The sequence below is a fragment of the Tursiops truncatus genome, chromosome 4 (assembly GCF_011762595.2).
Source record: "Tursiops truncatus isolate mTurTru1 chromosome 4, mTurTru1.mat.Y, whole genome shotgun sequence".
NCBI classification, from domain to species: Eukaryota; Metazoa; Chordata; class Mammalia; order Artiodactyla; family Delphinidae; genus Tursiops; species Tursiops truncatus.
Genome location: NC_047037.1, coordinates 9,553,962 through 9,578,325, shown reverse-complemented (window position 1 = coordinate 9,578,325; position 24,364 = coordinate 9,553,962). Strand labels below are relative to the sequence as shown.

Here is a 24,364-nt window from a genome sequence, read left to right as displayed (position 1 = left end):
TGACCTCAGATTGACTTTTACTGGGACAGGAAATACATTGCTTTGCACTCTTTTCGTCCCTAATTGCCAACATCGTGTCCTTGGCAGAGCTGAAATCTGCCTCTGAGATTCCAAAGACCTGGATTCTGGTCCAGCTGTTGTGCTGCTCCCTCCACAGCCTCAGTGTCTCTGAACCTGACTGAGCCTCAGACATCTCATCTCTAACGTAAGAATGAGGATGATCACCTGTGCCCTGCAGCCCTTCCAGTCCAGGAGCACCCACCTCTAAGACACCTTCTGCCTCACGGATGCCGTGAATTTGCAGTGTTTCCCCCATTGTTACATTCTTAAATAGGCCCTTTATGAAATCTCAGTGGAGGTTGGAATCGTTTCAGCTGTACCTAGAAAAAGAAATATTGCTGGCTCGTTACCACAGATTGGGTGGGGAAGTAATATCCTCTGTCTTTCTGTTTCTTTCAGCCATGGAATTCCATGAACACTTGCACAGCATAGGCACCAAGGAAGGTCTGAAGGAACGCAAACTGCAAAAAGCTGTGGAGAGCTTTACCTGGAATATTACCATCTTAAAGGTATTTTCCGAGTTGTTTCTGATGCTAGTGATGTTGCATCCTTGTTCAGCATGTTTCTTCCTGTTAGTATACCACTTCCTGCACTGTACATTACCAGCCACTTGAAGCTGTGGCATGGTCACAAAAATCGAATGAGAACTCTGCTTTCTGGAGAGGCTGCTGCGGGCACAGTAGCTGGGCAGTGCAGCTCCGAGGGAGAACAGGGGACTCGAGCAGTTGGCACCTTGTGATTCTGCCAAGAAGGGAAAGGATCTGCATTTCGTCCTTAAAGCATCGTAAAGTTCATAAATGCCAGTTGCTACATGTGAAATAGAAAGCATTGATTACAGAGGAATGACTGGGAATTTGAAGATTCTAGTTCTTCAGATTTCATTCAATGCTTTAAAGTATAATCACAGCCTTAATGTCAATATGCTACCAGGGAAGAAGTAGGAAAGAATTGTGGGGGGCATAATCAAAAGAAATATGTAAAGGAATTGCTATTTGAAAAAAATTTCCCTTCAAGGGAGAAACCATCTATATCTGTTTGTTTATCTGCTTCCTTCTTTCTCTCTCTTCCTTTCTTTCTGTCTGTCTCTCTCTCCCTCCCTCCCTCCTTCCCTCCTTTCCTTCCATCTACCTATCTCAGCATGACCATTTTAAAAAATTAACTTTTATTGGTTTTATTATAAAAGTAATATTTTTTCGTTATAGAAAATGTCAAAATAGCATAACCAAAGGTAAACATAGTCCCACCGTCCAGGGTCTTTTGCTGTACATTCTCCCAGTCTTTTTCTCTATGGTATATATCATATGACATGATTTTAAAACTAACGTTATGTATGTGCCTTGGAACTTTTTTTGCATTTTGTCTCTCTGATCTTTTCTTTATCTCAGTGTTTGGGACCTTGAATAATAATAACACAGAAACATTATTTCACTCTGGGCCTTGGACAGCTCAATGTAAAATTACTCTCCGGTTCACCCTCCAAACTTTCTTCTCAGTTGAATTCAAAAGACATTATCACAGCTGCCTCTTTTAATTGCTCTGTTCCCCTTCAAGTTAAAAGATCCATCCTGCATCCCTAATTTTCAAAGTAATATATACTCATGTAAAAAAAATTTGGGAAATACATACGTGTAGATGATAATAAACTACAATTTAGACCAAAAAAAAAAAGATCCCTCCTGCAGCTGACAACAGTTTTCTGATTTAATTTAATGAAAAGTCACCCTTTCAAAGCCAGCCAACTTGCACTTTCTCATCTTAAACCCTTACTCATTTTTATAATAAGTCATTTTCTAAACTTCTTCAAATACTTCCCTTCCTACACATGTACTTTTTTCCATCTCTGGATCTTCTGCTTAGTACTTAACTCTGATCATTTGCAGTTCAGTAAACAGCAGATAGGACAATTTACAATGAAGAGGAATTTGGCTTTACAACTTGCTGACTCACTCCCAACCAGAGACGGGGTTGTACACTACCAGTTTCCTGCAAACCTCAGGAAAAAATTGCATCGTAGTCTATAGCCCTGTGATAGGAACAAATGCTCGTTTGGCTTTTATTTCATTATAGGCAAAACAGACTTAGGGAGCAAACTTTTCATCTGTCAGCTATCCTTGCTACTCCATTCTGGTCCAGGAACCAGCAGCCTGGGCCTCACCTGGGAGCTTGTTCACAATGCAGACTCCCGGGCCCTGCCCCAGGCCTGCTGAGTCAGAATCTGCCTTTTTACAAGATCCCGGGGGATTCTTATGCACATTACAGTTTGAGAAGTACTGGGCTAAGAACCCCTGAAAATGGGAGGCTGGCGCACATATTCATGAAAAACAGCTGACATAAAGTAATGGCTCAGGTTTTAGAAACATGAAATTGAACCAAACAGCTACACTGAGGAAACTATTTTCTTTTGAATTATGTCCAGGAGATAGAATTAGCACCTCAGACTTACGTACATATGGAAACAAACGTATAGAACAGGGTAATAGATCTTTTTAAAATTCCCAGGGTAGTATTTGCTGTAGCTGATGTTTGAGTATGGTGGAACCCAAGCGCTGAGTGGGGAAGAGTTGGAGAGGTCGGTGTGTCTTTTCTGTACAATAGGAGGGCTTTTTTCATTGCTGCATATTTCTCGGGTTTAAACTTTCTTTAGAAGAATCAGTGCCGGTGGAGTTTTAGACATGAGTTTGGGTCTGAGTTGAGCTCCCAGCCTTTTTCTGGCAGGAGGGGATGGGTCCCTTGAGTTCCCCTCACCACCTGTTCTTTGCACAGAGCTTGGAGGGAGTCCAGCCCTCCAGGGCCCTGTGTGGTATGTAGTTGGCAGCGGGTACCCTCATGGGGGCACAGAGGCTTGGGGAAGGTTCCAGACTTTCCCTCCAGACGTGCTGAGGGAGCCCCGGAGCTGTGAGGCCAGGTGTAAGAATTACCCGGGTGCTTAAGACACAGTCTCCTAAGCCCCACCACAGACCTCCTGGGTCAGCATCTCAGGGGTGGACGCAGGAATCTGGCTGTGTGACACGTTCCTCAGGGGATTCGCAGGCACCTTAAAAAATTGAGTGCCACCACTCTAGAGTCAAATCAGAAGTGTCTTTCCTTCTGAATCACCCCACTCATGTGAACAACAAGGGAGGCAGGGTGGCCAATCATCGCGGGATGAAGGACTTGCAGTGTGAGAGCCGGGGTGATGGATCACCCCCAGAGCAGGCGCCCGCCCACAAACTCCTTTCGTCCGAGGATGTCCAGCCCAGTTTTCATGAGTCCTTGCTAGCTTTGTTTAGTTTTTTTAACTTTAAGAGTTGCTTTAAAATACAGAAATGAACGAAGGAGAAATGTCACCTCTGATTCCACATCCAGAATGACCCGCTGTTAAGGTCTTGGCATATTTACTTCCAGTCATTTTTTTCTTTGAATAAAAATCATTCATTTGTTTTTGTAAATATGTCTTCATTTTAAAGAACTTTTTTAATGTATAAAAGATAAGTTTTAAAATGACCTCAGATCCTCCCTCTGAGAAATAATTATTATTAAATGTAAGTGACCTTATTCCAGGAACCTTTTTATATGCATGTGGACGGATGGATGGAGACACATGTTTTTGATCCTGAGTCATACTTTTTTCTCATTTTTCACATCTTTGATATTGGTGTGTATCTTATAATGCATGGCATCTTTGCATTGTAGCCTAGTTAAATTGGAGTGATTTTCTTCCTTAGTGGTGTATAAAATAGTGGTATGTATGTCTCATAAGTACTAGTGTCTCAGTTATTATGAAATAAGGTATATCAATAGATAGAATCCTACTATAATTTCTCTATTTAATTTTTTTAAGTACTAAGTTTCACTTCACTTAAATTAATAGGAAAAAAGCAAACCATAAAGAAACTAAATGAATTGCTGAACAATTTTTACCCTAGAGGTTTTTCTTTCCTATAAAATCTCTCTGAGGTTAAGAAAAGAGACTATGAAAAATGTTAATTGGAGTCATTTTGTTGGGTTTTTGAAAGCTATACATTTCAGTTATAAGCTTTGTTGGTTGCCCTTCTGCTACGAAAGATGAGTTAGCGCTTCTTAATATTTCTGCGTGGGGAGTTAGGCATATTGTTAGTTTTCCATTATCCAGGTTTAAACATCACCAGTTGACTCCAGACTGTAGTTCCCATGTTGCTTGCTCTAAGCTCAATATTTAAACTGGTTCGCTCTCACCACCAGTCCAAGAAGTTGCCCATGCTTTTCTGTAGCCTGAGGGAATGGCGGAGAAGAGAGAAATCTCAGCTGGGGTCATAGACAGCCTTTGTTCGGATACTTGGACCCAGCTTTCTCAGAGTTTGTAAATGTCCTGTTCTAGGGTTTCTGCTGCATAACGGGAGAGGGTGTAATTCATTCCCACAGGCTTCTGATTGCTGCTTTAATTCAGAAGCCAGCCCTCAAGACCTCACACTCATTAGATAGCACCATTCTCTCTTTTTTGATGAGCATTACTGAGGTATAATTTACATAAAATAAAATTCACCAATTTTAACTGCGCAGTTCAATGAATTTGGACAAATGCATATAATCATGCAACCTACCACAGTGATGATAGAGCATCATCCCTAGAAGTTCCCTTGTGCCCCTTTGTAGTAAACTCCCCCACCTTGCTGATCGCTGGTCTGAGTGCCATCTCTAGTTTCACCCATTCCAGAATGTCACATAAATGGAATCGTGTAGTAATAAACTTTGTGCCTGGCTTCTTGCATTTAGGATCATGCTTTTGAGATTCATCCAAGTTGATGTATGTTTCAGTAAGCTATTCCTTTTAATTGATGAATAGTATTCTATCCTATGGGTGTACCACACTTTGTATGTTCACTAGTTGATGGACATTTGGGTTGCTTCCAGGTTTTACCTATTAAGAATACAGCTGCAACGAACATTCACATTCAAGTCTTTGTGTGAACATATGTTTTATTTTTCTTGGGTAAATACCTGTGAGTGGAATTGCTCATATGGTAAGTGTATGTCGGACTCTATAAGAAATTGCCAACTGCTTTACAAACTGCTTTATGAACTGTTCCATTGTGAACTCCCCCCGAGCAGTGTTATGAGAGTTCCAGTTACCCCACACCTTTGTCAACATTTGTTATTATCAGTTTAGCAAGTCTAATAAGTGTATATGGTTTGAACATCTTTTTGTTGGGGTCTTTGTTTTTTTTTAGATTTTTTTTTAAAAGATCATGATGGGCCTTAGTGTGGCTTTCTTTATGTTTCTTCTGCTTAGAGTTCTTTGAGGTTTTTCTATATAGGGATTTACAGTTTTCATCAAACTTGGAAATTTTTCAGCCATAGTTTCTTTAAATTTTTTCTGTTTTACCCTTTCTCCCCTCTCCTTCTGTGACTCCATTTGTACATATGTACTGCTTGATACTATCCCATAAGTCACAGATGCACTGTTCATTTGTTTAGGCCTTTTTGCTGTTTTTTTTTTTTTTAATAGTTTCTAGTGCTGCAAGCAATGCTAGTCTTCAAGTCTTCTAGTCTTCAAACAATACTGCTCTATGTTCTACAGCGTCTAATGTGCCATTAATCCTGTCCGGTGGGGTTTTTATTTTGAATTTCCTGCTTCTCTTCTTTGTACTCATGATATCCTCTCCCTCCCTTTGTGCTCATGGTACAATATCCTATTGTATATTTACAGCTGTTGTAGCCCTCCCTCCCTCTCCACTACCCTTGCAGCCGCTTTGCCTCCCTGAGCTCCAAAGAGGGGCTGCTGGGCTCTGTTTGGGAAGCTCTCCAGGCAATGAGCTGGACCTTGTGTCCATACCCCTTCTCCCAGGGCTCCCTGTCTTGCACTATCTGAAAATCATTGCTTTATATATTGTGTCCAGATTTCTAGTTGTGTGTCAGCCCCATTCCTAACTTTTCCATCTCACCTCTTTCTTCCCACCCCCTGTCCCATCATCTCTTCTTCTCCATCAAACAGAAGTAAAAGGAGAAAGACACTCAGTTTATATCTCTCCAGGTTGGTGGGCTATTAGAATTTTCAGAACCTAAATGGGAAAATAATTTGAAAAAGAATAGATATATGTATATGTATAACTAAATCACTTTGCTGTACACGTGAAACTAACAGCATTGTAAATCAACTGTACTTCAATATAAAATTAAAAATTAAAAAAATCATTGCAGAACTTCCTTCCCATATTCCTGATGAAATGAGCAAAAAGAGTAAAACTGTCAAACACACACACACACACACACACAAATACACAAACACAAGCAGCCACCCCACAAAGAAAAGGATATAACATAGTTTAATAAACTTCTAAAACTCACAGAATTCATACTGGCAATTCATAAAAATCCTGAACATTGGGGTACATGTATCCTCTTGAACCATGATTTTCTCCAGATATATGCCCAGGAGTGGGATTGCTTAATCATATGGTAGCTCTGTTTTTAGTTTCTTAAGGAACCTCCATACTCTTCTCCAGAGTGGCTGTACCAATTTATAGTGCCACCAACCCTGTAGGAGGGTTCCCTTTTCTCCACATCCTCTCCAACATTTATTGTTTATAGACTTTTTAAAAAAATAAATTTATTTATTTTATTTACTTATTTTTGGCTGAGTTGGGTCTTTGTTGCTGCACACGGGCTTTCTCTAGTTGTGAGCAGGGGCTACTCTTCATTGTGGTGCGTGGGCTTCTCATTGTGGTGGCTTCTCTTGTTGCGGAGCACAGGCTCTAGGTGCATGGACTTCAGTAGTTTTGGCACGTGGGCTCAGTAGTTGTGGCTCATGGGCTCTAGTATGCAGGCTCAGTAGTTGTGGCACACGGGCTTAGTTGCTCCGCGGCATGTGGGATCTTCCTGGAGGAGGGCTCGAACCCATGTCCCCTACATTGGCAGGTGGATTCTTAACCAGTGCGCCACCAGGGAAGTTCCCTGTTCGTAGACTTTTTGATGATGGCCATTCTGACTGGTGTGAGGTGATACCTCATTGTAGTTTTGCATTTCTCTAAAAATTAAAAATGTTGAGCATCTTTTCATGTGCCTCTTGGCCACCTCTATGTCTTCTTTGGAGAAATGTCTATTTAGGTCTTCTGCCCATTTTTTGATTGGGTTACTTTTTTGTTTGTTTGTTTTTTGATATTGAGCTGCATGAGCTGCTTGTAAATTTTGGAAATTAAGCCCTTGTCAGTTGCATTGTTTGCAAATATTTTCTCCCATTCCATAGTTGTCTTTTGGGTTTTTTTTTCCATTTTCTTCGCTGTGCAAAACCTTTTGAGTTTAATCAGTTCCCATTTCTTTATTTTTCTTTTTATTTCCATTACTCTAGAAGACAGATCGAAAAAGATATTGCTGCAGTTTACGTCCAAGAGTGTTGTGCCTATGTTTTTCTCTAAGAGTTTTACAGTATCTGGTCTTACATTTAGGTCATTCACCCATTTTGAGTTTATTTTTGTGTATAGTGTTAAAGAATATTCTAATTTCATTCTTTCACATTTAGCTGTCCAGTTTTCTCAGCACCATGTATTGAAGAGACTATCTTTTCTCCACTGTATATGCTTGCCTCCTTTATCATAGATTAGGTGACCATAAGTGCATGGGTTTATCTGTGGACTTTCTGTCCTGTTCCATTGATCTGTATTTCTGTTGTTGTGCCAGTACCATACTGTTTTGATCACTGGAGCTTTGCAGTATAGTCTGATGTCAGGGAGCCTGATACTGCCAGCTCCGGTTTTCTTTCTCAAGACTGCTTTGGCTATTTGGGATCTTTTGTGTCTCCATACAAATTAAAAAAACTTTTTTTTGTTCTAGTTCTGTGAAAAATGCCATCGGTAATTTGACAGGGATTGCATTGAATCTGTAGATTGCTTTGGGTAGTATAGTCATTTTGACAATATTGATTCTTCCAATCCAAGAACATGGTATATCTTTCCATCTGGTTGTGTCATCTTCGATTTCTTTCATCAGTGTCTTATAGTTTTCAGAGTACAGGTCTTTTGCCTCCTTAGATAGGTTTATTCCTAGGTATTTTATTCTTTTTGATGTGACAGCAAATGGGATCGTTTCCTTAATTTCTCTTTCTGATCTTTTGTTGTTAGTGTAGAGAAATGCAGTAGGTTTCTGTGTATTAATTTTGTATCCTGCAACTTTACCAAATTCATTGATGACCTCTGGTAGTTTTCTGGTAGCATCTTTAGGATTTTCTATGTACAGTATCATGTCATCTGCAAATAGTGACAGTTTAACATCTTTTCCGTTTTGGATTCCTTTTATTTCTTTTTCTTCTCTGCTTGCTGTGGCTAGAACTTCCAAAACTATGTTGAATAAAAGTGGTGAGAGTGGACATCCTTGTCTTGTTCCTGATCTTAGAGGAAATGCATCCAGGTTTTCACCATTAAGTATGATGTTAGCTGTAGGTTTGTCATATATGGCCTTAATCATGTTGAGGTAGGTTCTCTCTGTGCCCACTTTCTGGAGAGTTTTTATCATAAATGGGTATTGAATTTTGTCAAAAGCTTTTCCTGCGTCTATTGAGATGATCGTATGGTTTTTATTCTTCAATTTGTTAATGTGGTGTATCACACTGATTGATTTGTGGATATTGAAGAATCCTCGCATCTTGGGATAAATCTCACTTGATCATGGTGTATGATTCTGTTAGTGTATTGTTGGATTCGGTTTGCTAGTATTTTGTTGAGGATTTTTGTGTCCATGTTCTTCAGTGATACTGGCCTGTAATTTACTTTTTTGTGTGGTATCTTTGTCTGGTTTTGGAATCAGTGTGATGGTGGCCTATAGCATGAGCTTGGGAGTGTTCCTTCCTCTGCAATTTTTTGGAATAGTTTGAAAGGATAGGTGTTAACTATTCTCTAAATGTTTGATAGAATTCACCTGTGAAGCCATCTGGTCCTGGACTTTTGTTTGTTAGGAGTTTTTAAAATCACAGTTTCAATTTCAATGCTTGTGATTGGTCTGCTCTATTTGCTATTCCTTCCTGGTTCAGTCTTGAAAGATTGTACCTTGCTAATAATAAGCATTTGTCCATTTCTTCGTGGTTGTCATATAGTTGTGTGTAGTAGTCTCTTATGATCCTTCGTATTTCTGTGGTGTCAGTTGTAACTTCTTTTTCACTCCTAATTTTATTGATTTGAGTCCTCCTGCTTTTTTTCTTCATAAATCTGGCTAAAGGTTTGTCAGTTTTGTTTATCTTTTCAAAGAATCAGCTTTTAGTTTCATTGACCTTATCTGTCGATTTCTTCATCTCTATTTCATTCATTTCTGCTCTGATCTTTATGGTTTCTTTCCTTCTGCTAACTTTGGGTTTTGTTTGTTCTTCTTTCTCTAGTTGCATTAGTTGTAAAGTTAGGTTGTTTATTTGAGATTATTATGTTTCCTGAAGTAAGATTGTATGGCTATAAAGTTCCCTCTTAGAACTGATTTTGCTGCGTCCCATAGGTTTTGGATCATCATGCTTTCGTTTTCGTTTATCTCTCGGTATTTTTTTATTTCCTCTGATTTCTTCAGTGATCCACTGGTTGTTTAGTATTGATAGCATATTGTCTAGCCTCTATGTGTTTGTGTTTTTTAGAGGCGTTTTCTTGTAGTTGATTTCTAATCTCGTAGTGTTGTGGTTGGAAAAGATGCTTGATATGATTTCAATTTTTAAAGTTTACTGAGGCTCGCTTTGTGGCCCAGCATGTGATCAGTCCTGGAGAATGTACCATGTGTACTTGAAAGGAATATATACTCTGTTACTTTTGGATAATGCACTAAAAATAGCAATTAAGTCCATCTGGTCTAATGTGTCATTTAAGACCTGTGTTTCCTTATTGATTTTCTGTCTGATGATCTGTCCACTGATGAAAGTGGGTTGTTAAAGTCCCCTACTATAATTATGTTACTGTTAATTTCTCCTTTTATGGCTGTTAGCATTTGCCTTATATGTTGAGGTGCTTCTGCGTTGGGTGCGTATATATTTACAATTCTTCCATATTCTTGTTGGATTGATCCCTTCATCATTATGCAGTGTCCTCCATTGTCTCTTGTAACAGTCTTTATTTTAAAGTCTATTTTTGTCTGATATGAATATTGCTACTGCAGCTTTCTTTTGATTTCCATTTGCATGGAATTCCTTTTCTGATCACCTCACTTTCAGTCTGTATGTGTCCCTAGGTCTGATGTGGGTCTCTTGTAGACAGCATATATACGGGTCTTGTTTTTGTAGCCATTCAGCAAGTCTGTGTCTTTTGGTTGGAGCATTTAATCCATTTACATTTAAGGTAATTATTGATATGTATGTTCTTATCATCATTTTGTTAATTGTTTTGGATTTGTTTTTGTAGGTCTTTTTTCTGCCTGTCCTCTTTTGTTCTCTTCTCTTGTGATTTGATGACTAATTTTAGTGTTGTGTTCGGATTCCTTTTTCTTTTTTGTGTATCTATTGTAGATTTTCGGTTTGCAGTTCCCATGAGGTTTTGATATAAGAGTCTATATATAAACAAGATTGTTTTAAGTTGCTGGTCTTTTAATTTCAAATGCATTTCCAGTATCCTGCATTTGTACTCTCCTCTTCTCACAGTTGCTGGTTTTGATATTTGTGTGTGGATGATTTCCTACCTTTACTGTATGTTTGCCTTTACTGGTGAGCTTTTCTATAAATAATTTTCTTGTTTCTAGTTGTGGGCTTTTCTTTTCTACCTAGAGACGTTCCTGTAGCATTTTTTGCAAATGTGGTCTGATGGTGCTGAATTCTCTTAGCTTTTGCTTGTCTGTAAAGATTTTGATCTCTCCATTGAATCTGTATGAGAGCCTTGCTGGGTAGAGTTTTCTTGGTTGTAGGTTCTTACCGTTCATCACTTTAAATATATTGTGCCACTCCCTTCTGGCCTGCAGAGTTTCTGCTGAAAAATCAGCTGATAACCTTATGGGAATTCCCTTGTTGCTTTTAGTCAGTTTGATTACTATGTGTCTTGGCATGTTCCTCCTTGAGTTTATCCTGCCTGGGATTTTCTGCACTTCCTGGACTTGGGTGTCTGTTTCCTTTCCCATGTTAGGGAAGTTTTCAGCTGTTATCTCTTCAGATATTTTCTCAGGTTCTTTCTCTCTCTTCTTCTGGGATCCCCATAATGTGAATGTTGTCATAAAGTTCTCTTAGACTGTCCTCATTTCTTTTCATTGATTTTTCTTTATTCAGTTCCACAGCAGTGATTACATTCTGTCTTCCAGCTCAGTTATCCATTCTTCTGCCTCAGTTATTCTGTTATTGATTCCTTCTATTTTTCATTTCAGTTATTGTATTGTTCATCTGTTTGTTCTTTAGATCTTCTAGCTCTTTGTTAAACATTTCTTGTATCTTCTCGATCCTCGCCTCTTTTCTTTTTCTGAGATCTTGGATCATCTTTACTATCATTACTCTGAACTCTTTTTTGGGTAGGTTGCCTATCTCCACTTGACTTAGTTGTTCTTCTGGGGTTTTAATCTTGTTCCTTCATCTGGGACATATTCCTCTGCTGTCTCATTTTATCTAACTTTCTGTGATTGCGGTTTCCGTTCTGCAGGCTGCAGGGTTGTAGTTCTTGCTTCTGCTGTCTGCCCACTGGTGGATGAAGCTGTTCTAAGAGGCTTGTGCAGGCTTCCTGGTGGGAGGGGCTGGTTCCTGCCCACTGGTGGGTGGAGCTGGGTATTGCCCCTCTGGTGAGCAGGGCTGTGTCAAGGGGTGTGTTTAGCGGGCAGCTGTGGGTTTGGGAAGACTTTAGGCAGCCTGTCTACTGATGGGTAGGGCTGTGTTCCCGCCCTGTTTGGCCTGAGGTGTCCCAGCACTGGAGCCTACAGGCTGTTGGGTGGAGCCAGGTCTTGGTGAGAAAATGGCTCACAGCATTGAGTACTCCCCAGAAGTACCACCATCAGTATCTTTTTCCCTGCAGTGAGCCACAGCCACCCCCTGACCTGAGCAGGAGATCCTCCAATACCAGCATGTAGGTCTGGTCCAAGCTCCCATGAGAACACTGCTTTTTCCTCTGGGTCCTGGTGCACACGAGACCTTGTGTGCACCCTCCAAGAGTGGAGTCTCTGTTTCTCCCAGTCCTTTGGAGCTCCTGTGATCAAACCCTGCTGGCCTTCAAAGCCAGATGCTCTGGTAGATCCTCGTCCTGATGCCAGACCCCCAGGCTGGGGAGCCTAACGTGGGGCTCAGATCTTTCACTCCTGTGAGAGAGCCTCTGTGATATAGTTATTTTCCAGTTTGTGGGTCGCCGACCTGGCAGGTATGTAAGATGATTTTATTGTGATTGTGCCCCTTCTACCATCTCATTGTGGTTTCTTCTTTGCTTTGGGGAAGTGGACCCACCTCTTAGTGGACACTGCAGCATGCCTGGATGGGGGCAGAAGGCATTGTGGTGGCCATATTTGCAGTGGCAGAATCTGTGAATGAAGCCATTTCCCTTAAATGGGTGTGGGAGACTTTGTGAGGCTTGTCCTTACAGGATGACAATGTCATAAGATCCCACTTCTTGTGCTCCCACTAGATTGCCAGCCTCCTCCACCATCATGTAATTGTGTTCTGTCGTACAGTATACAGCATCTTACATCTCTGTGACTTCTACCCACTGATTACACTGATGCCCTCAAAGCAGCACAGACATACCCTATTCCTTCTCCTTCAGCATCCCTGTGAATACTTGGGCACTGTTGTATCTTCTCTCAAACCCCCGAGATTCAGGATGAGGTGGCTTCTGGTCCCTTCCTCATTGGGTCCCTTCATTTTCTGAAGGCTCTGGCTTGTCAGTGCCTTGTCAGTACTTGTCAGTGTCATAAGATGGGACAACCAGGATTACCCCCACACTTCAAATGCCTGGCGGGCTAACCCTCCCTGAATGAGACTTGGTGGTCTGATTTTGCCCAAGTCTGAAAACTCTTACTATTAATATAGGCCAAAATTATGTTGGATTTTATAGCACCTGTGTCCTATCATGGACTTAAATGAAGCTTATTACAACCCAAGATGAGTTCCAAAACTGCTGCCAAGCCAGCGCTCCCTATACTGTGTCACTCCACCCGCAGAGAAACGCTAGAGATTAAACCCTGAAAGTAATTAGAGATGTGTTCTCTTTAGGAATGTAAGACTTCTGCCAAAAATAAATAATTAAACCGGATAGTTTTTGCACCTGTTAAGGCATTAATCTTTCAAAATTGTATGTATGTAATTGAAAAATAGTTGATTACAATGTTGAGTTAATTCCTGCTGTACAGCAAAGTGATTCAGTTATACATATACATATACACACACACATTCTTTTTTATATTCTTTTCCAATATGGTTTATCACAGGATATTGAATATAATTCTCGGTGCTATACAGTAGGACCTTGTTGTTTACCCATTCTGTATATAATAGTTTGCATCTGCTAATCCCAAACTCCCAATCCCTCCCTCCCCTACCCCCTTCCCCCTTAGCCACCACAAGTCTGTTCTCTATGTCTGTGAGTCTGTTACTGTTTTGTAGATAAGTTCATTTGTGTCCTATTTTAGATTTTACATATAAATGATATCATATGGTGTTTGCCTTTCTCTTTCTGACTTACTTCACTTAGTAAGATAATCTCTAAGTCACGCATGAACTGCAAATGACATTATTTCATTCTTTTGTATGGCTGCATAGCATAGTACATTTTATATATGTACTACATCTTCTTTATCCATTCATCTGTCGATGGACATTTAGGTTGTTTTCATGTCTTGGTTATTGTGAATAGTGCTGTTGTGAACAGAGGGGTGTATGTATCTTTTTGAATTATAGTTTTGTCCTGATATGTACCCAGGAGCAGGATTGCTGGATCATATGGCAGTTCTATTTTCAATTTTTTGAGGAAACTCCATACTGTTTTCCACAGTAGCTGCACCAACTTACCTTCCCACCAACAGTGTAGGAGGGTTCCCTTTTCTCTACACCCTCTCTAGCATTTGTTATTTGTAGACATTTTAAAGATGGCCATTCTGCCTGGTGTGAGGTGATACCTCCTTGTAGTTTTGATTTGCATTTCTATAGTAATTAGCGATGTTGAGCATCTTTTCTTGTGCCTGTTGGCCCTCTGTATGTCATCTGGAGAAATGTCTGTTTAGGTCTTCTGCCCATTTTTTAGTTGGGTTGTTTGTGGGGTTTTTTTTTTTTTTTTTTTTTTTTGGGGTACGCGGGCCTCTCACCGTTGTGGGCTCTCCCATTGCGGAGCAACAGGCTCCAGACGCGCAGGCTCAGCGGCCATGGCTCACGGGCACAGCCGCTCCGTGGCATGTGGGATCTTCCCGGACCGGGGCACGAACCCGTGTCCCCTGCATTGGCAGGCAGACTGTCAACCACTGCGCCACCAGGGAAGCCCTGTTTGTTTTTTTGTTGTTGAGTTGTATGAGCTGTTTGTATATTTTGGAAGTTAAGCCCTTGTCAGTTGCATCATTTGCAAATACCTTATCCCAGTCTGTAGCTTGTCTTTTCATGTTGCTTATGGTTTCCTTTTTGGTACAGAAGCTTGTAAGTTTGATTAGTTCCCATTTGTTTATTTTTGCTTTTATTTCTATTACCTTGGGAGACTGCCCTAAGAAAACATGGTGTGATTTATGTCAGAGAATGTTTTGCCTATGTTCTTTTGTAAGAGTTTTATGGTGTCATACCTTACATTCAAGTCTTTAAGCCATTTTGAGTTTATTTTTGTGTATGGTGTGAGGATGTGTTTTAATTTCATTGCTTTACATGCAGTGGTTCAACTTTCCCAGCACCGCTTGCTGAAAAGACTGTTCTCCATTGTATATTCTTGCCTCCTTTGTTCAAGATTAATTGACTGTATGTGTGGGGGTTTATTTCTGGGGGTTTGTGTTATTGATCCAAATGTCTGTTTTTGTGCCATTACCATGCTTTTTTGATTACTGTAGCTTTGTAGTATTGTCTGAAGTCTGGGAGGGTCACGCCTTCTGCTTTTTCTTTTTCCTCATGATTGCTTTGGCAATTCTGCGTTTTTTATTGTTTCATATAAATTTTAGGCTTATATGTTCTAGTTCTGATAGGGATCACATTAAATCTGTAGATTGCTTTGGATAGTATGGCCATTTAAGCAATATTAATTCTTCTAATCCAAGAGCATGGCTATCTTTCCATTTCTTTGAATCATCTTCAGTTTCCTTTATTAATGATTTATAGTTCTCAGCATATAAGTCTTTCATCTCCTTGGTGAGGTTTATTCCTAAGTATTTTATTTATATCTCTTTTGATGTGTTTTTGAAAGGGATTGTTTACATTCCCTTTCTGATATTTCATTGTTAGTGTAAAGAAATGCAACCGATTTCTGTATGTTATCCTAGTAGTATCCTGCTACTGTATGTTATCCTAGTAGTATCCTGCTACTCTGCTGAATTCTGTATGTTATCCTAGAAGTATCCTGCTACTCTGCTGAATTCGTTTATCAGTTCTAGTAGTTTTTGTGTGGAGTCTTTAGGGTTTTCTATATAGAGTATCATGTCATCTGCATATAATGACAATTTTACCTCTTCCCTTCCAATTTGGATACCTTTTATTTCTGTTTCTTGTCTGATTGCTGTGGCTAGGACTTCCAGTACTATGTTGAATAGAAGTGGTGTTGTTCAATTGAACAACAATTGAATCTTGTTCCAGATTTTAGCGGGAAGGCTTTCAGCTTTTCACCATTGAGTATTATCCTGGATGTGGGTTTGTCATAAATAGCTTTTATTATGTTGAGCTATGTTCCCTCTACACCCACTTTGGTAAGAGTTTTTGTCATGAATGGATGTTGACTTTTATCAAAAAAATTTTTTTGCATCATTGAGGTGATCATGTGGTTTTTGTCTTTCCTTTTGTTGGTGTGGTGTATCACATTGATTGATTTGTGTATGTTGAACCATCCTTGTGAACTTAGGATGAATCCAACTTGGTCATGGTGTATGATCTTTTTTATGTGTTGTTGGATTCAGTTTGCTAATATTTTGTTTGAGAATTTTTGCATCTATATCCTTCAAAGGAACTGGCCTGTAATTTTCTTTTTTTGTGGTGTCCTTCTCTGGTTTTGGTATCAGGGTGATGGTGGCTTCATAGAATGTCTTTGGGAGTATTCCTTCCTCTTCAGTCTTTTGGAAGAGTTTGAGGAGAATTGGTATAAGTTCTTCTTTGTATGTTTGGTAGAATTTGCCTGTGAAGCCATCTGGTCCTGGACCTTTGTTTGTAGAGCGTTTTTTAAACTAATGGTTCTATTTCACTTCTAGTGATTGGTCTATTCAAGTTATCAATTTCTTCTTGATCCACTTTTGGTTGGCTGCGTGTTTCTAGAGACTTCTCCATTTCTTCTGGGTTGTTGAATTTGCTGGCATATAATTTTCATAGTATTCTCTTCTGGTTTTTTGTATTTCTGCGGTACTGGTTTCCTCTCCTTTTTCAATTCTTATTTTGTTTATTTGGGTCCTCTCTCTTCTCTTCTTGATGAGCCTGGTGAGAGGTTTTTGTTTGTTTGTTTTAATTTATTTATTTTTGGCTGCATTGGGTCTTCATTGCTGCACACAGGCTTTCTGTAGTTGTGGCGAGTGCAGGCTTCTCTTGTTGCGGAGCATGGGCTCAAGGCGCGTGGGCTTCAGTAGTTGTGGCACACGGACTCATAGTTGTAGCTCGTGGGGTCTAGAGCGCAGGTTCGGTAGTTGTGGTGCACGGACTTAGTTGCTCTGTGGCATGTGGAATTTCCCAGACCAGGTCTCAAACCTGTGTCCCCTGCATTGGCAGGTGGACTCTTAACCAGTGTGCTACCAGGGAAGCCCTGAGAGGTTTGTGGTAAGACAATCTTGTTTTGTTTTTACCTGAGGTGCAGACTTACCTGGAAGACATGAAGACTAACATTTGTTTCTGAAAATTACTTTTATAGTCTGTGTCCCACTCCTTTCCTTTACTGATGCTAATATCCTTTAGTTACTTCTTTTATTATAGGTGATCTATTGTGTTGCCTGTTTTCCTAAAAAGCTCTAATTGACTAAGAGCCATTTCTCTATTTAGTGTGTGAAAACTCCTCAGAGTGGCTCAGAAAATCAAACTACAGTAGCGTTTGTCACTAGGCAGACTGTCCTTTCTGACCCATTTAAAACACAGTAAAACCTCAGACATTTGGATCCCACTGATGTGGAATGTGTGATTACTCAGCTAATGTTTAATTATTCAAAGGTGTGCTTGCAAGATTAATGGTGCGAGGAAAGTGCTTACGTGGGCGCCATTTTTACTAGTGTCTTCAGAAGCCTTCCCGCTCCCCATCCTGGCCCTGCTCATCTCCCATCCCCTCGCTCCCACCCCCTCTCCAGCCCTGGTCCTCTACCTGGAATCTCTTGACCTCCTCCTTTTGTGCTTGGCTGGGCTCACCTCTGCTGTCTGGAGACCCTGCTGGCTGCTCCTGAGACCCTCACCCCACTGCTGTGCAGGCGGGCACCTCTCCCTTCCCAGGTCAGGTCTGTAACAGGGAGGGTGGTCACAGTCAGAACTCAGAGGGCTTTGTGACATAGAAGCCAGGCCCCTACAGTGAGGCCCCAAAGGCATCATCTGCAGGAGCTGTGGAGTCACAAGTGGAAAACAGTGTCCTCTGCAGTTCCTAGACCTGCTGGAATCCTCTCCTGCCTTCCACTGAGGCTCAGCTCAGACCCTACACCTTCTCCCTGGGGCTGCCTGGGGGGCCTCACCTTCCATCGGTGTTGAACGAAACGTAAAGTTGTTTCTCAGGAGAAAGGCAGAGGTTAGGAGCTGCGTCCCCAGGTCCCCTTGCTGTTCTTCATGCTCTCAGACCCTCTCATGAACCTCTAAGTGCTGAGGTGGGAGTCAGGGGAGGGAGGGCAGCCTTCCTGCCGCAGTGATGTGAGTTTGTTTTCAGTTCACATTGACTCCCTTCATACACATGAAGCAATGTGAGGGGGGTGGGCACGCAACAGGAAAAATAGTGAAACATTTAAAACAAATCTTTTCCTGTGGAAAAGCTCGTGCCACCATCCCTGTTGCTCTAGCTTTAGGTGACGATGATTGGGGGATCTTCTTTGAGTGGAAGGTTTATTGAGACCTCAGTGGGATGAAGGCCTGATGAGCCATGGGTGGGTGGGGCTTCCTGACTCTGGTTAATTCATCAGCTACCCCCCAGGACCCCTCGCAGGGCACTGTCAGAGTGTGGTAGGTGGCGGTTTAGAACCACTAGTCGAGATTCCCATTCATTCTGTTGCCCACTCTTTTGTCACTCAACAAAAACTGGAAATCTAGATTTCTGCTCCTGTATTTAATCACAGGAAGAGTGCGTTTTCTGCATCAGTGGTGAGGTGCTGAGTGCACTTAAAATGTCATCACTGTTCCATTCTGCTGGCTTTAAAGTGTCACATGTAACATGCAGGGGCTCAACTCCCTATAGTTTGGGCCCCTGGTTTAGTTTATCCAGAAAGAAAACAAAACACACACAGAAAGTTGTGTGTGTTTAAGTATAATTTGCCATGTAGACTCTGCCTTGCGTGAGGCCGTGGGTCTCTCCAAATTGTATCCTCATCTACACAATGGGGATGGTAATCGCACCCGTCTTGCAGAATTGAGAGACTGTCGTGAGAATAAACTTTGTAAAGGGCTTAATTCAGTTTCTGGCACACAGTAGTCACTCAATAAATGGTGACTATTGTTCCCAGTAGGCTTTGCTGGTATACATTCCTACATGCCTAATCTGACATATCATAGGCTCTGTGGTTTCAAATTTTGGGCTCTAATCACACTTGCAGTCCTTCTGTTTGAATTTGAGTGGTGGCTGTAAGAGTTAGAACATATTAGTTTCCATAGCCCTCTTAAAGGAGGTTTATGCCTTTGGCCTGTGATCCTGAATACTCATGAAATACTGAATTGAAGTGTATTCAGTTTGTATATGAGTCTTGCATCACCCAGAAGACCACAAAATATTTACTAAATAGTACTAAATAGTACTAAATATTTACTAACCACAAAATATTTACTAAAAAGTACTCTGTAACCACATACTATTAATATTCCAGTTAAATAACAGTGAAGAAGCTGTAACTTCCTGTCAACCTGGCTTTTGTTTTCCGGCCATGAGATTGTGTTAAGGTTTTACAAGTTCAATTCTTGGCTTTTGGTTGCAGAAAATGCTCGGGGGAGATGGCAGAGGAACCCTAGACCAGCATGTGTCAACTCAGAGTGGTGCTGAGGGGACCTGCAGCTCGTGGAGACTTGTGGGGTGACGGGAAGATAACTTGATAAACAGCTTGCACATCAAGCTCCTGAGCAAGGCCCAGCATGCAGTGGGTGTGAGGCCCACTGCGGGTGACAGTCTTTCTTGGTCTGGGCCTGGCACCCCTTTCATTTAGCCCAGAGTCAGTGTCATCTTGTGGGGGAGCAGAGGTGTTAGTGCTAGCAAATGCAAGTTTGTGTGCCCAACGCACAGTGAGGCCAAACAGTACCAAAACATCGGAGTTTGGTGCAGAGAAAGGTTTATTGCAGGTTTATTGCAAGGAGACAGGTGGCTCATACCCCCCAAACCCTGAACTCCCCAAAGGGATTCAGCAAAGCATATTTAAAGGCCAGGTGAGGGAAGGGGGTCATAGGGTACGTGACCAGCTCCTGCACAGTTCTCTGATTGGTTGATGGTGAAGTAACAGGGCAGTGTCACAGGGGTCAACATTGTCAGTTGACATTGTCAGTCCTTAGGCTCCAGGAGGCCTGAGGACTACCTATTCATGGTCATCAAGTAGTTAACATCTTCCATCTTCCATTTGGTGGGGGTGGGGGGGGTGGGGGGGGTTTCAAATCTTTGAAACAACTCAGGAAATGTGCACCAGATACTGTTTTCTAGGTACTTCAGAGAGGAGCTAAAGCAGAGGATATGGAGGAAGGGTCTGCCCTGGGAAGACCGCATAGGGTCCTGCTCGGTTACAATTCCCCCCTTTTCCTTGATACTTCTCAATCCTGAGGAGAACAGGTGTTGGACAAGAAAAGTAATAAAGTTTCAGTTAAGGAGGTTAATCATAAACTTGACAGAGGAACCCACTGGGTCCTGTCACCAGCAGACACTGCTTTGAGAATCAGTCTGACACAGCTCAGAAAATTCAAGTTCCTGGCAATAAAGGAGTGTGTTCGAACTCACATCCACAATGGCCACCCAATTTTACCTTGGATGTCTGAACCACAGCTATTCCATTTTGACTTTCGAATGCATTTTTCTCCTTAATGGCCAAAGCAGATGTCACTGTTTATGATTTTAGTGCTTTTCTAGACGTGAAGAGATGCAAGAACTCGGGTCATAAAATCTTTTCCTGAAAGTATCTAACTATCTGAAGGTCTGTTCTGTCAGCTTTTCTCAGAGCACCAAGTGCGTCATTCCTGATCTCCACTCTGACCTCCTTTCAGGGGGTGTTGAAGGTCAGTGACTGGAGTGGCTTGTGACTTAATCCTTGTAGAGGCAGATGGCAAGTGCCAATTTTTAGTTGGCAGTGCTCCCTCATGGTCATAAATTTGAACATGATTTGGGAAGCATTTCATGATCATTTCATCCCATAATGTTAGGAATACCCATTAGTAGTTCAGGCGAGGATTTCATTGATAGGCCACTCAGTGTGCTATTACTGGACTAGGCCTTATTAACAGTAGTCAGAAGTCTCTGGACCACCTGTTTTACTACTCTGTTATGGTCTAGGAAAAAATTCCTTCTTGTTGCTTCTTCCTATATCTAGAGTTGCACTATTACAATCATTGATCTTATATAGAACTTTATATCTGGTCAGCTGTTTCAAGTCGCCTGGTCATCATTATTTTATCAGAGGCTCTTGTATTTGGTAATACAAGAAACAACAATTCTGTAAAACAGGCAATATACAAATAATATAGCCAGTACTATTAGCAAGGTCATAAGTTGGCGCAAATATCTCCTGGTTTCAGCCAGACTCCAGGAGGGGATGTGTTAACGTTCTTCTTTCCTGCAGCCATTCGCAGGTGGACTGGGTCAGGATGTTTCCTGTGAGCTGAACAAAGGTATTTTGGTTTAACATTCAAGCATGGGGACAATGTTTCCTGAGATGGACCATTATGTATACTTTAAGCGATAGGCAACATCCCTTTCATGATTAACTTGTAGCAAAAGCAGTAGAATACAAAGATTAAAGTAAAAGAAATGGATCTAATATGGAGTCAGATTTGTTATTCCCTATTACAATTCCCCACTGTCAGTGTCCATTCCACAATTGTGTGAGAAAGGGGTGACGACCGCTCTGGCTACTTCCTGCTGAACAGGGGCAGTGATGGGTGATTATGGAATGGAATTGATCAGCTTTCAGCAGGGAATATTCCTTAGAATCTTTAGTAAGTAGTACAGTTCTCTTTCCTTTTTTATCTACAATTATTTGAACCTGATGAAACCCTTTATTTAGCCCGTTTGTTGTCTGATTTGTCATTGGACTTGGGCTTTTGTTTCTAGTTCCTATACATAGCTATTCATCTTAACTTTCTGACTGTCATAACTACACTAGATTCCTGTACTGTTCAGGTGAACAAGATTAAACAAGTAAGTTGACTCACCTTCTCCAGCTATAATGAAAGGGCAATCTCAGTACTTATCTTCTTGAAGAGCAACCTTAAGTCTTCTAACGGTTTACAAACCCATTGCTCTCTAGGCCTTTCAGGAGTTGGACCATTTTCTGATGACAGTGGTGCTGCTTTAATCCCAGTGTGATGAATTCATGGCTTTACTCTGGCTAACGTGACAGATGAGTTTGTGGTAGGTAATACCACATGTGGTCCTGTCCACCTTGCAGTCAGCTGATGTTCAGGCACTTTATCTTTCCAGGCTTTAAGGAGGACTTGGTCTCCAGGTAAGAAAGGATGTAAGGCTACTTCAGTTGGATAGGCAGAGCTGTGGGAGGCAAACTCATGAGCAGAGGTTAGTATAGTGCCCAAAGTTTTAATGTAATTAGCAACAGCTAGCTCTTTCAGAGCATTTATAGATTCTCCCACCTGGGCAGACACCTGGAATGGCCTACCATACAGTATTTCAAAGGGGCTTAATTTAAGTCTCCTTTTGGGAGCCATTCTGATCTGTAGTAGGGCAATTGACAAGGCCTTATCCCAAGTTAAATTAGTCTCTTGACACATTTTAGCAATGCTCCTTCCAGTATGTATAATCTCTGGCTACAGGTCATGGGGCATCTGATATTTATCCAAAGGTATATGGTTGGGATAAGTTTCAGAAATAAACTTAGAGTGTCCTTCTTAATAATGCAATTAAACTTTACAATTATGTAGCATGCCAACAAGGAACTGTCTAGGAAGTGAGTCTTAGACAATAAATGCAGACCTCAATTAACAGAATCAGAATTCGATATCCACTGAAATGTAATCTCTTTCTCTCTAACTATTACCCTCATTTTTCATCAAATACAGCCAAATTAAGATTAGTTTGTTTGCAAAATGAGTCTGGTTAATTGATCATATTGGCTCCTTTCAATTGGCTGTGTGGGAATTTTTCATAAGGAGTCTCAGACTGGAATTTTAAAAGCCCTCTCAGGGCCAGGAAAGCCATGCCAAGGGCTTTTCATAGATTTTGCCTTACAGATGTAGGTGAATTCCTCACTTTTTGAGGTCCCCAAAGTACCTCGAGATTTTTGCACCTGTTAGGAAGTACCCTTCCTAATTTACCTGATAAAGCTGCTGGGAACCTGAGAGTTTCCAGTATCTGGAGGGATCAGGTAGAGAGAAAAGATAAATGTTTCAATTGTGATTACAAAGGTAAAATCTACCAAATTGCTGTAAGTCATAATTAGCTTAAGGGGAAAGGTTTCCTTAAAACCAAAAAATTGTAACCATATTCATCAGTTTACTCAGTCCTATATAATTAATTCTTTTTTACTAACAGTTTTATGAAATCAGAGTTGCTATTAGACTTTTAAAATCTAGTTTAGCAGGACGATTGTTAAAAAGTCCTTTCTGTGACTCTTCTTAGAGATGAAGCATTTTGCAAAGCATCAGATTAACCGTCCATGAATGATAAAGGACTTAAAAAGGCAAGGTTAGAGATCTGATTATAATGTTTTTTGACAAAGAAGCTTAATGGGGACTTCCCTGGTGGCGCAGTGGTTAAGAATCCGCCTGCCGATGCAGGCGACACGGGTTTGAGCCCTGGTCCAGGAATATCCCACATGCCACGGAGCAACTAAGCCCGTGCGCCACAACTACTGAGACTGTGCTCTAGAGCCCGCGAGCTACAACTACTGAGCCCACGTGCCACAACTACTGAAGCCCGCACGCCTAGAGCCCATGCTCCACAACAGGAGAAGCCACTGCAATGAGAAGCCCGTGCACTGCAACGAAGAGTAGCTCCCGCTCACCACAACTAGAGAAAGCCCGTGTGCAGCAACGAAGAGCCAATGCAGCCAAAAATAAATAAATTAAATAAATTTTAAAAAAAAGCTTAATGAAGTTGTGACATACAGCATTTTAACCTGTGTACTGGCTTAAGTGATTTACTTTCTAACTGTGATTTTCTCTTTCCTGTAGCTTCTTGCTTCTTTTCTATTTAAAGACCTTTCAATATTTCCTGTAGGATAGGTTTAGTATTGCTGTATTCTTTTAGTTTTTGCTTATCTGAGAAATTCTTTCTCTCCTTTTCTATTTTAAATGGTAATCTTGCTGGTAGATTCTAGGTCAGATTTTTTCCCGTCCAGGATTTTGAATATATCTTGTCACTCCCTTCTGGCCTGCAGTGTTTCTGTAGAGAAATCAGCTGATAGCCTTATGGGGGTTCCCTTGTAATTAAGTCTTTCTTTGTTTTTCTCTTGCTGCCTTCAGAAACCTCTCTTTATCTTTAACTTTTGCTATTTTAATTATAGTATGTCTTGGTGTAGGTTGGGTTTGGGTTTATCTTGTTTGGAACCCTCTGTGCTTCCTGTACCTGGATATCTGTTTCCTTCTTTAGGTTTGGGAAGTTTTCAGCCATAATTTCTTCAATTACATTTTCAATCCCCCTTTCTCTTTCTTCTCCTTCTGGAATCCCTATTACGCATAGATTGGCATGCTTTATATTAGTATCCCATAGGTCTCTTACATGGCTCTCGTTTTTTGTTTCTTTCAATTTGCCTTTCTGTCTGCTGTTCTGATTGGGTGATTTCCACCATTCTATCTTCCAGATCATTTATTCGTTCTTCTGCATTATTCATTGCTATTCATTGCCTTTAGCTCAGCTTTCATCTCGGCGAATGAGTTTCCTGATTTCTCTTGGTTCCTCTTTATAGTTTCTACCTCCTTTTTACAGGAATCTGCATTTCTAGCAATAGGCCTTGT

The 24,364-nt window shown here is 41.0% G+C and overlaps 1 protein-coding gene and 1 long non-coding RNA gene across 3 annotated transcripts in view; both read left to right on the top strand.

Annotated features, from left to right (window-relative positions):
• PLCL2 (phospholipase C like 2) overlaps positions 1–24,364 on the top strand; it is a 193,605-nt gene that overhangs the window by 163,843 nt on the left and 5,398 nt on the right. Inside the window, exon 5 of the mRNA XM_019934417.3 lies at positions 460–569. Coding sequence (XP_019789976.1) covers positions 460–569 — 110 coding nt within the window. The remainder of the gene's footprint in view (positions 1–459; positions 570–24,364) is intronic.
• On the top strand, positions 17,612–23,443 carry LOC141278524 (uncharacterized). Of its 2 annotated transcripts, none has more exons than XR_012331285.1 (3): positions 17,612–17,792; positions 19,180–21,900; positions 23,028–23,443. It is a non-coding gene; the product is annotated as an uncharacterized lncRNA (long non-coding RNA). The 2 variants fall into 2 exon arrangements; XR_012331286.1 differs by having other exon boundaries at positions 19,180–21,968.